At 42.9% G+C, this 12,424-nt stretch overlaps 1 protein-coding gene across 1 annotated transcript in view; it reads left to right on the forward strand.

Annotated features, from left to right (window-relative positions):
- The first annotated feature begins 887 nt into the window (after positions 1-887).
- Positions 888-12,424, forward strand: part of lrch2 (leucine-rich repeats and calponin homology (CH) domain containing 2) — a 25,537-nt gene continuing 14,000 nt past the window's right edge. Inside the window, exons 1-9 of the mRNA XM_031869116.1 lie at positions 888-1,221; positions 9,379-9,523; positions 9,775-9,901; positions 10,000-10,105; positions 10,797-10,933; positions 11,170-11,300; positions 11,517-11,604; positions 12,010-12,106; positions 12,232-12,326. Coding sequence (XP_031724976.1) covers positions 906-1,221; positions 9,379-9,523; positions 9,775-9,901; positions 10,000-10,105; positions 10,797-10,933; positions 11,170-11,300; positions 11,517-11,604; positions 12,010-12,106; positions 12,232-12,326 — 1,242 coding nt within the window. The 5' untranslated portion in view covers positions 888-905. The remainder of the gene's footprint in view (positions 1,222-9,378; positions 9,524-9,774; positions 9,902-9,999; positions 10,106-10,796; positions 10,934-11,169; positions 11,301-11,516; positions 11,605-12,009; positions 12,107-12,231; positions 12,327-12,424) is intronic.

Consider the following 12,424-nt stretch of genomic DNA (forward strand, 5'->3'; position numbering starts at 1 on the left):
TTGGAAAAACCAGCTGTTTGGTCATCACATGTGTTCAATGCTAGAATAAAAGGTGTGGCCCTATTTTATATTATCTTTTAATGAACATGGGGATAACCTGAGGGGCACTTTCAGGATATTTTGTCCTGGACATATACGGACACAGGCATTTGGTCCAAACAGCACTAGGTTGACAAGGTGCGTTTGGGCCAAGAGGACAATCATGGGCTGACCTGAGGACCATTTGGCAGATAAGGACCTCTTAGGGCTGACTAGAGGGCCCTTTGTGCAAATGTAGTTCTTCTCTGGTGTGACATTAGGGGAGAAAAGGAAAATGCCCCTTCAGGACCTACATAATACGCTGCGTTGGAAATTACCACAGCGAAGATTTATGTCGGGATAATTATTTTGCTCATAGCTTCCAGTCTTCCAGTAGCCGTCCCTTAACCAGGAGTAGCAGTAGATGATAAACCATCATTGCTAACCAGTGAACCAAAGTAGGTCAGTATTGACCCTATATGGACGCGATAGTCTCTGATGTCATCTCCTTTAGACTATCTGATGCATAATGTTATAGTATGAGTTGCCTCTTCAGAAAGAAATATTAGTATTAGTATTGCTTAAATATATTTATCTGATATTGTTGTTATTGAAGTGATTAATCATAATTTGTTAATAATAATAATAATAATAATAACCATCCACTGCCCCTCCAGGCATTGGGGGCACATTTTAAGTAAATGATTGAGGGGCCCCAGAGTAGCACACATGGGGCAGGGGCCCCGCACTGCTGGCAGTTTGGTATTAGCAGGTGAAGGAAGGGTAAAAGCTTAAAATGGCCACCATACATTGCTCACCATCAGCAGCAGCACCACCTCAGAAGCCCATCCCCTAGCGTCCGTCCAGGGAATGTACCCCGTCTGCGCATGGGCGGAGTAACTGCCGCTGTGCGCTGTTATTATTGTAAGAGTAATTTCTTCTCTTTTTTTTTTTTAACGAAAATGGCGTCCAGTCAGGGAGGTGTGGGAGCTGTCACGGCTCTGCAAAGCCATCACTACTCTAGCGGACCTCCCTGGAGCCCGAGCATCAGCCAGTTCCAGCACCAGCAGCAGCACCACACGGCCCGCAGCCTGGACCGGGCTCTGGAGGATGGCGCGTGCTCGGGGCTACTGAACCTGAGCGGCAGGAAGCTGAGGGAGTACCCGGGGCTGAGCTACGATCTGACCGATACGACACAAGCAGGTGGGTCGCTGTGCGTACATGGACTATATAGCAAGCCACGAGTCAGCCCCAATGTGCTTCATATATATAATAATAATACAAACAAAATGTGCTCGCTCTTTTATGCGCATGTGAATGCAGCATGCCCGCATTGTGCACGGATTTATGTCTCATTTTCTGGACAGGGGCGCATTAACGCGCAGGTGACAATATTTAAAGGGAAACACCGTCCACTGATCTGGCTTCTGTCAATGCACATATATACATCCTGGTTGTAATTACTGCCCACTCGGGTTCATATAAATCACACCAGTTTCTTGCACAAGGGGCTCGGCTGCTGTTGTGTGGTTGTTTTGATCGACGCCAACGGCTTTCAGTAGCCCCCCCATGAGACTCATGAATGAGGCGGCAGGCGCACCCAAGCCAGGCGCTGCGCAGTGGTTTGCAGTTGATTTGGCACCGGACTGCTGGAGCAGAATATGAATGAACCGAAAGGGCACTTTTAAATTCTTCCTCACTCATTATCATTTGCGGTGAGCATGTGATACACGTACATGCTTCATCTTTTTTTCTTCTTCATTTTCTGCACAACCAGACAAAAGATGCAGTGTACTTGCAGCCTCACCCCCCTGGCTGCACATGCGATATAGTCCATAGTCTGTAAAGAGAGGAGGAAGACACATGGTCTGCTTTTGGTTTCACATGCAGGCGGATAGATATGTATCTGCTGTTTTGGTCTTTATTATAAGGTAGGGAATTAGAATATAGCCAGTAGCGTAAGCTTTCTGAAGGCTTATCAGGGTCAGGGCACTCGTACTGTATCAGACATTGTGGTTTAGGAATCGGCTTGTCTAACTTTTACACATAAAGGACGACAGACATAACTGACACTATTTTGTTCCAAGGAGCCCTGTTCAGGAGAATATTTGTATCAGATATACCTTTTTATACTATAAGCAAATGTAACGGATAATAGTCATTATCGTGGACGTCTGGATTGTGCTGAATATCAGGATGATAATTTCCTCCTCTGACATGTCTGTGAGCCATATGGTGTTACCCTGTCATGTGCAGCTCATGGCAAGCTGTGGTGTGTTGGAGAGCCCTTATACCCCAAGGGCTTTACATTTTCTGCTCAAAGATTTTGGTACCTCCTCCAGACTTTTTTTTTTTTGTTTAACCTTTTTGAAAGCTGGCGGATCCAAACATGTATATGGAATTCAACGTAAAGATATGTTTAGTGCATCATAATGTAATCATAATAGACAGTAATTTGGCTTGGCTAAAAGGTAACAGGTTAGTTTAAGCAGACATTTTGGACAAACATGCAGATTGTTGCTTCTCTGTGTCAGTGATCCGGATGTATAATGATGTCATTTTAAAAACCTATACCCTTGAAGAGCTGAAGCCATATCAATTATGAACAGGCTGCTTTTCAGTAGCAACAGGAAGTTAGTACTCTATTTCTGGACTGCCGGGCTGATTGTACACACTTGTTAACTTCACAATATGCTGTAATAATGACCAGCTTGTCTCTATCTGAACCAAGACTGTCCACATATATCATTATTGTCACAAATAGGATTTGGTGAGTGCACGTTCTATACTGTAGCACTGAAAGTAATCAAAAGAGATGTGAGAGAGAGTACATTTCTGTCACACCTCCGATCGTCTCACTCACACTGTGACTGAACCCTGTCACTGTGATTGCTGCAGTCTTTTCACTTTTATTCACGACTTCATTACGATGCCGTCAATGAAAGGTGTGCCGGAAGGAAGTCTCACTTTGAAATGTGCGAAGACAGATAAACACCTCACAGCAGCGTCCTCCACAACAACTCCAATCTCTGCCGTACAAAGGAAACAGCTTCACAATGCTGCACACGGCCTTTACGCGTCACTGGATCGATCCCATCGGAAGCCTTTCAAACTGAATGAAAAACAAGCTCATGTGAAATTGACTTGTAAGAAAAAGAAATAACAGATTTCTCTAAAAATTATTATCATAGTATGTGTCTTTGCACTTTTTTCCTTGTACAATATAAATCTGAATGTCCGTGGAATATTTTCTTTTTAGATCTGGATGCTTCGACTAAGCAATAGCATTGTTTCCCACCATTAATTCCCACTGTTGGTTTTAGAAGTTAAATGGGTTTTTTATACAGGACGGGGTCTAACGAGTGGCCTCCATCTGACTAATGAGCAGCAGACGGCCCCGGTGTGTGTAGACACAGAAAGAGAGAGAGAGGCCTGCTCACACAAGGGTGTCTGTTTGCACTGAACTCCTGGCAGTTTGTCTCCAGTCAGTTTGCTGTCCCATGGGAACGTGCACAAGCTCTGAAGCGGCTGCCCTGACCTTGGAGAGGGCCTGGGGAGCAGTGCATCAACCTGGGCAGATGTTCAGGTTCATATCCCAGCATTACCCTGCCCCGAGGGTACAAACACACTAAGCGGCAGCACCGTGCTGTGTGTTGTGCAGTATTCTCAGACATACAACAGAGTGTCGTGTGTTATTTGAGAGAACATAATGAATACATTTACACTGTACTTGAGAATATGGGTGGTGGTTTCCTTGCTTTATGACAGAAATCCGTCATAACACAAAAAAAATTGCCTTCTTGTATCCTCTATTAAGCGTTTGGTGTAATGTACAACAACCAAATAAAGCTCCAAATGAAAAGAGTGCAAGGTCAAAGAAAACATGAACAAGTGGGAATTTCTTTGTTGCCAACCGTGAGTGCATGCGATGGAGATCTGAAAAACAAACCAAAAGCTAGAGGATTAATCGTGTATCATGTCCAAAATTCTAGTGTGCTACTGAGAGCTGGCTGAAACAGGTTGCAAAATGAAAGTCCCACATTTTTATTTGATTGTAGCAGACAGTAAGTCTCACACTGTTCAAATGCTTCTTAATTGTTACATTCTTAAGAAGTTTAGTTTGCTTGCGAAGGACAGTCTCCACAAGGACACAAGTATCAAGCTGGCATTTTTGGATTTGATAATCAACTAGTGTCAATAACATAAAGAGTCACTGCTCGTTAAAGCACAGAAGCACATTGCAGACTGACTCATTTAAAAGGCTTCCACAGACTTGGAAGTATAAAACACAGCACCACACTGTGTAGTGAAATCAAATATTCCGGGTGTCTTATGAAAGCCTGTCCTGTCTTTCCTCTTGTCGTGGTTGGTGTGTGAAGAATAGCATGGGCTGCCGGGAGGCTACTCAAAAGAACTGCCACCCAAAAATGGATGGTTCTCTTTACTTCATAGTAATATGAGTGTAGCCTGGAAAAAAATATATAGGTGTCCACATCCCCAATGGTGCTTCTTCCCTCAGGGCTCCCTTTACATGTGCCATCGCATGTCTAGACCAGAGGACAAATACATACCTGCCATCAGGAACACGATGCCTTATCACATGACGCCACCATCAAATGTTTGGATGATAAAAAAAGAATCTATTAAAAATAAAAATGATGACAACAAATGTATCATCATGAGGCTTATCGTGTTACACACTGTCGGTAATAATTGATTTACTGTCTGTTTCCAGCGAAGCAAACAGTTGAGGAGGGTGTTGTAGGAAAAGCTTACTGGAGATTATTCCCGTACGTTTCGAAATATATTCCGTTTTTTTTAGAAAATGTCTGAAACTGTTCTTTGCATAACTTACATTCACTAAGTAATAATCTATCCTGCAAATGAAATGAGAAGCTGTTGTGTGTCATATAATGGCCGCTGTGCTTATTTTATTAAAATCATATTTTAAAGTGCTCCTCTGTGTGAATCAGCAGCAAGTCAACTGTACAGCCACGAGTACTGCTGCATCGGACTTCTGATTCCACTCCATTCAGTCAGCAGAAACAAACATTCTGTACTATATACATCTAAAGGACCACCTTCTTTTCCTCATTGTTTGTACTGTAGTGATTGTTGGAGAGGAGGTTAAACATAAATAATGGTGTGTGTGTGTGTGTGTGTGTGTGTGTGTGTGTGTGTGTGTGTGAGAGAGAGAGTGATCTCCTTGGAAAACAACACAGGAAAAAAATCAAGCATTATGTGAACATGAATATTTTATATCTAAAGTGCCTATAATAATGTTTCTGTGTATGTTTATTGTGTATGAATGAATCTGTCAGTATGGGGCTGCTGAAGTAATGAAGCGTCTAGATTCTAGACGCTTCATTACTCCACTTTACTTCCTGACATTATTGTTACTTTACCGGGTAAAGTAACAATAATGTCAGGAAGTAAAGTGAGATTTTTTTATCAACCTGACAAAATTACGTTCTTGTGGGAAGAAAAGAAAAGGCAACACTGTAGCTTCTTTACATTCTATTAGAATGTAAAGAAGTTACATTGTATCAGAATGTAACTTCTTTACATTCTATTAGAATGTAAAGAAGTTACATTGTATCAGAATGTAACTTCTTTACATTCTAATAGAATGTAAAGAAGTTACATTGTATAGAATGATTCTATTGAAGTTATTCCTTTTTTAAATGTTTTAGACGAGTCACTAATCACTTTAAAAGAGTGATTATAGCTGATTTAACTTACAGAGATCTTCTCATGTCACTCTCTTTATACAATGATATAAATTCATCCCCGTTTTATTGATATCTTACGAAAAGTTACTCCACACTTTTCGTGCGTTTTTCCTGCAAAAGTCCAGCAACATGAGTCTGTTTTCTCTTGTTACATGCATACTGTCTTTTCAAAATAAACTTCCATCTTCACAGGAAACAACTAAGGTTTAGGCCAGGCATGTCCAAAGTCCGGTCACACATGAATGCTTACATTTGGTTACATTGCTATTTGCTGTCATTGAAAATAAAATGATTAAATGACAATGTATGTATAGGCTACTTGTATTGTTTAAAATAATGTCAGCAGGGACTATTGGCCCTTCGGCATTTTCACATTATCAAATCTGGCCCTCTTTGAAAAAAGTTTGGACACCCCTGGTCTAGAAGAACATCTTTTATGGGAAGTGTAGATGCCGTGAGTGTAATGCACGGACCAGATGTCGGCCAAGTTAGTGCCTGAGTGTAAGCAAACTGAAAGGTCTCTAAGGATCCACAGACAGCCCCCCCCAATAACGTAGCTGAGCCAATACAGCTGATCCAGAGACTGCCCCAGGGTACACCTCACACAGCAGCAGTCTGCAACAGCCCAACCACTCTATCAACATGGCTCACAAGCTCCGAGCAGTCCTGGACGCCAGCCTCAGTTGTGAATGCTCATAAAAAGGCCTCATTGGCTCATCATATCATCGTTGAAATGGCTCCTCAAAACCTGGTGAGAAATCCCATTAGGGAATCTCCAGGAGCAGATTGATGGCAGGAGCAGCGAGCTGACTGACCATCAAACACGCAGACATAATGCCCATTAAAGGTCCCTGCTTACCCGCTACACTCCAGACCACACCCACAAACTGGCAGCCAGGGACTGCGGTCGCATCTGCTGCAGGGCGCAAATAATTAACCCCAATTAATCATGTTTTTGTCATGATGCTTTCCTGTTTTCATTAAATTGAACCTTGTAGTGAAATGATGCATTCAGGTACTTTAGTCTGCAGTTTTTCTCTGTAGTCGTTATATTAAGATGATCACAGGTTGAACATTTTAATTGCAATCTTTACAAGAATATCTTCTGTTCAGAACCCCTCATTTATTTGCTCAAACGCTCAGCAGGATGTCTGTTAGTGTAGAGTTTGCTGTGTCACGGGATGACATAGCCAGACATCGTCGGCACTACCAACATAAATTAATGGGTTGGTGATTTGGCGTCAGGGTGCAGCATAGGGGAGCCTTGGTGGAGGGCTCGTCTGCCTGGCGGGACTCGTCCTGCGGGAGCTCTGGGCGACCAGCAGGTGGATAAAAGGCCCACTGTGGGCTGCAGATGGTGCATGGCCCGGGTTGGAGGAGGGAGAAGGGGATGGAGACTGACAGGCTCATAAAGACTGCCTCCACCCACCCCCATCGCCCATCGACCCACATGATTCCACTGCTAAAGGAGAATCCCCAGTTGTTTGGATGGTATGCGTACAGCTGGGCTTACAGCATCAAGGTTAGAGCCTCAGGGAGAAGCAGAATTTACTGTTAATGGAAAACGAGTACACCCTGTGACCTCAGCTTTGGTCTTTTCCCATGTGGTAATAATTTCTGTTTCCCTTGACATCTCTGCTGCTATTCCCTTTGTGCTGCTGACTGTCTCATGGTCTGCTTCTCACTTCTGCTTACTGGCTGCTGTCAGAGCTCAGACCACAGCTACAGAGTGAGGCCTGTCGGGTCTATTGTTGGTCAGAAATGAGAGTCTTTCTAAAAGCACAGACACAACTCACAAACAGTTTTGCGTGGCTCGTGACATCTTGTAACCCCCGGGGAGCAGGGATTAAGGGTTGCGATGTCTGCGTAAATATGTTGAAATGCTATTGATATTACATTGCTAATCCATCCACAGCAAACAGAATCCTTCTGACAGTAGGTCAGTGAGTGTTTGCTTTCAGTAAAGCCCATATAGTGTAATTGTGTCGGGCGATGGAGGCGCAGTAGTGTTTGCGTTTCAGCAGTAAGCTGTTTTTATCTGTGGCTGAGCTGCTCCCCACATAGGTCTTTAATGATCACGTCACCCAGAGATAATTCAGAAGACACACACGCAATTTGCAGCTCCTGAATCAATATGCGTCTGAAGGTGAAGCCTTATCAATACGGTAGTCTTTACATGTATTGTTCTAATGGTTCCCCAGGCATCCTAACGCTTTCTGTTTAATTGAATGCTGTTTGTGTCTGGCTTCATTTAATAGATGACACAAAGAGAGAGAGATAGTGTGGATTTGGTTGCATGTTCCAGTGTGTTTGTGCATGGACATTTCTTGGACAGTGATTCAGCAACCTTGAGGGACAGTGTGCCTTAACCGGTGCGAGATCCAGAGGCATGTACAAGATGTAGACCTCCAGAGGGATAAGGAGTCTGGTCGGTATACTATGATGTAATAAATGATGTGCCGAGTGAGTGTTTTCCTCTGCTTCGATGTTCTTGGGCGAGAGAGCCAGTATCTAAATATTTAATCATAAGAAGCAAAGATGCCGATGATAGGCTGTGCTCACATTCATTGACTGGAGCAGGGATTAGATTCATGTTGTTGTCCCAGAGTAGTAGCAGCAGCCGCTCTTGGCTGATTAATGCAGGGCTGTGATTTTGCAGCAAATTGGCTTCGGTAGTAAAGCAGAGCACGTGAGATATTGTCATGTCTGTGCTAAATGTGTCACACATTTTTAATCACAGCTTGCCCGTTATTGATTCAACATCAGCACATACCAATTTTAACTCATGGAACTGACTTATTTAATATTAATGTCTCCCTCTGGATGGATTTTAATACATTTGTTGTCATTTGAAATGACTGCAAAACCAAATACATTCCCATGAGCCTCTGCTGTTTGAGTTTAGTGCTAATTAGCAAATGTTAGCGGGCCAACATGCTAAACTAAGATGGTGAACATAGTAGACATTAGACCTGCTAAACATTAGCACATTAGCATTGTAAGTATGTTGCCATGTTAGCATTAGCACTTAGCTTAGAGCACCACTTTGTATTTTGCCACATAGCATTTGGTTTATTACATTACATTGCAAATGTGTTAAATTTATGTCAATATATTACATTTCCATGTCTATAAAAATGCATATTTCAGTTACATTAGTGCAGCCTTATCTTGCCATATATGTTATTAAAAATAAATAATTCCAGACTATTCAGTGGCATAGAAAAACCCTTATTTACAAAAAGCAGCCCAAATATCCCTTTTCATAATCACTCGGGGGGGGGGGGTTTATCATCTGTTGCAAAAAGAAAACACTTTCCTCACATTCATACAATTCAAAAGCCATTTCTGTGCCACTCCCAGTGAGATCGATATTGAAAATACTGAGATATTAAACTGCCAGCAGCACTCAAACCTTCGAGGCCCAAGACTCTTCTGTAATCTTAGACAGGTGTTCGATGAAGAGGCGCGCTCCGTCACAGGGATCGATTCGTCTTTCGGCTCTATGGCCTCATGCCTAAAGCATACATAATAGATGATGCCAAGATCTTCAAAAGATTATAATGTGTATGTCAACTGTGTGTTCAAAGTGTACAGATTCATCAGCTCCTCTTTCTCCGCCTTGCAGATTTGTCCAAGAATCGCCTCACGGAAATCCCCCCTGAAGTGTGTCTGTTCGCCCCGCTCGAGTCGCTCAACCTCTACCACAACTGCATCAAGTGCATCCCAGAAGCCATTATCAATCTGCAGATGCTGACTTATCTTGATATCAGGTGGGTCATTGCTAACCCTATACTTTCAGCCTAATCCCTATGTCTCATTATACACACTCAACAAAAGTGAATGAATGTGTGCTCTCAAAAAGTGCTTGTTCCCCTTACAGTACAATTAACAGGGCCCAAAATGCTTTCATGAAAGAGAGGCATTTCCTCTTTTGCTGAAACTCAATTCTCAGTGATACTCTCTTTTGCATGCTTCTGTATACCGTTTTAAATGTAGGTCAATGTTTTATCTCTGTCTACAGCCGAAATCTCCTGTCAGTTTTGCCAAAATACTTGTTCAGCCTCCCCCTCAAAGTTCTGCTGGTGAGCAACAACAAACTCGTGTCCATCCCCGAGGACATCGGCAGGGCCAAAGAGTTGATGGAACTGGTGAGCAGTGTGTATGTGTCAGCAGTGCATTAAATGAACCTGTGTATATTGGTACCACCAGAGCGCCACCATTTCCTACACTTTGTCTCCCCCTACAGGACCTGAGCTGTAATGAGATCAGGGTGCTGCCAGCACAGGTGGGAAGGCTTCACGCCTTACGAGAACTCAACATCAGGAAGAATTGTCTTCACATGCTGCCTGAGGGTTAGTCCATCACGCCCTTTATCTCCCTCACTTTATTGATTTATTATGGTTGACACTTTTGGCAAGCATTGCGGCCCACTCACGGCAAACTTTAGGTTATTTCGGGCTTTGTTGAACTACATGTAGTGATTGATGCAATTACCAAAACCAAGCCAAAGAATCCCTGGATTTCAGCCATTAAACAATTATTAATAGCAACCATGCAGTCTCTGATTTTGTTTATATTTTATAAAGATTCACTTGATAAATTCACAGAGGTTGAGGTTAACTATTGTTACGAAGCAGCCCGAAGGAACCTTCCCGTTCTCTGCATGCATTTGAATTAGAGTGAATTAAATGAAAAGATATAACGCAATCAGACACTTAGGTTGGGGAGTGGTGTTTAGAGGCATTTTGTAATGGAAAATCTGCATTACAAAGAGTTTGGAAGATGTGTGTGTTTACTCATGCATAGGGACAAAAAAAGTAGAGTGCATCGATTTCGATCAAGTTCCTCAAATGTAGAGTGCAGCAAACACTAAATCGCTAGAGAACTCCTTTACGATACCATCAGCCCAGAAACAATACCAACCTGGACTTGGCTCAGTGTTTTTGGGTGAGGCAGTAAAAGTTGTAACCCAGCGGAGTAACAAAGAAGACATTTTCATAGCATTACATTCAACAAAAGCTGTTCTCTGGTCTGTACTTGCAGAGTTGGCTGACCTGCCCCTCATCCAACTTGACTTTTCCTGCAATAAGATCACAGAGATTCCTCCAGGTTACAGGAAACTCAGGCAGCTGCAGCACATCATCCTAGATAACAACCCTATGCAGTCTCCACCTGCACAGGTACGTGCATTCACTTCACAATTCCGTTTGTGCATACCATGTGCTGCAGACGCCATGAGTATATCTGGTCACAGCGTACCAGCACAAATCTTCTTGTTTGAAGTTGAGTTGACAGGTTGTCATGTCCCTCACACTCTCATGAACCTGGTACGACTGAGTCATCTAGCGGAGGAACATATTTATCTTTCTAGTTGTTACAACAACTCAGACGCCATGTTTGCTTTGGTACGTTTCAGATTTGTCTCAAGGGCAAAGTGCACATATTCAAGTTCCTGAACATCCAGGCATGTAGGATGGACAAGAAGCCGGACACCCTGGACCTCCCCTCCCTCGGCAAACGTTGCCTTCCACAGCCGCTTACAGATAGGTACTGAGACAGTTGTTGTTATTGTTTCACCGTGACGTGACACACAATACACTAACGTTTCATATCATATCTGTCCCTTTGGAAATATTGTTTTGCATCTACACAAACTCCCTTGACGATACGTGTTGTGTTCGTTCACTATTCTATCCTCGCAAATTCGATTTGACGGTTACCTAATACAGCCCTAATGTGCAGTTTTGTGTTGCATATTTCCAGCATGGAAGATTTTTATCCCAGTAAGAACCACGGGCCTGACTCTGGAATTGGAAGTGACAATGGTGACAAGAGGCTGTCTACAACTGAGGTCAGAGTTCAAACTCTCAACTGATGCAACATTTTGAGATACATAAATGTCAAAGTACACCTTATGGCATAATGGATACACTGCTGCTAGCTAGAGTTTTTTTTTAGCAAAGTTTATCTAAAAACTCTAAAAAATGGGAGGCAGTTTTGCAAGCAGGCGGGTGATCAGGGGTGGTTGGCTGAGGTGGGAAGGTCTCTGAGGGCGACTGATGGGAAGATAGACATGACAGCAGAGGTTGTTGGAAAATCCACAACTTTGAAACACAAGTGTGGGAGTCCACCTCTGGCTCAGGCACGAGTAACCTCCCTGCCGCCGCTGAGTCAACGTATTGCATGAGAAGCAAATGTTATTATCATTATTCTTATTTTATTAATAGTTATTATTCGTTATTTTCTTCTCCTGCAGCCTTCAGACGATGACACTGTCAGCCTGCACTCTCAGGTTTCAGAGACAGCCCGTGCTGATGCCCTCTCTCTTCTCTCTAAAATGGATTCTTGCAAAGGTTACCGGAAATAAGTATCACACATTCCCTTTGGCAGCAATAACAGAGACACGGGGGTGGTTGAGTGAAGTGCCTAACATGTGACAGTTTATTTGATGAACGCGGATGCTTCCTCCCTCTATCAGATCAGGATCTCTATGACTTTATAGACCCCAACCCGGACGAGGATCCTGCTCTGTCAGAGTGTGACGGGCAGCAGAGCAGTGTGTCTTGTATCAAGGTATGAATGAATCAATTCATTTATTTATCAATTAATCAATCAATTGGTCTCTGACATGGTGTGTGTGTGTGTGTGTGTGTGTGTGTGTGTGTGTGTGT

This window comes from Anarrhichthys ocellatus, unplaced genomic scaffold, assembly GCF_004355925.1.
Source record: "Anarrhichthys ocellatus isolate YVR2014 unplaced genomic scaffold, GSC_Weel_1.0 scaffold46, whole genome shotgun sequence".
Classification (NCBI taxonomy): domain Eukaryota; kingdom Metazoa; phylum Chordata; class Actinopteri; order Perciformes; family Anarhichadidae; genus Anarrhichthys; species Anarrhichthys ocellatus.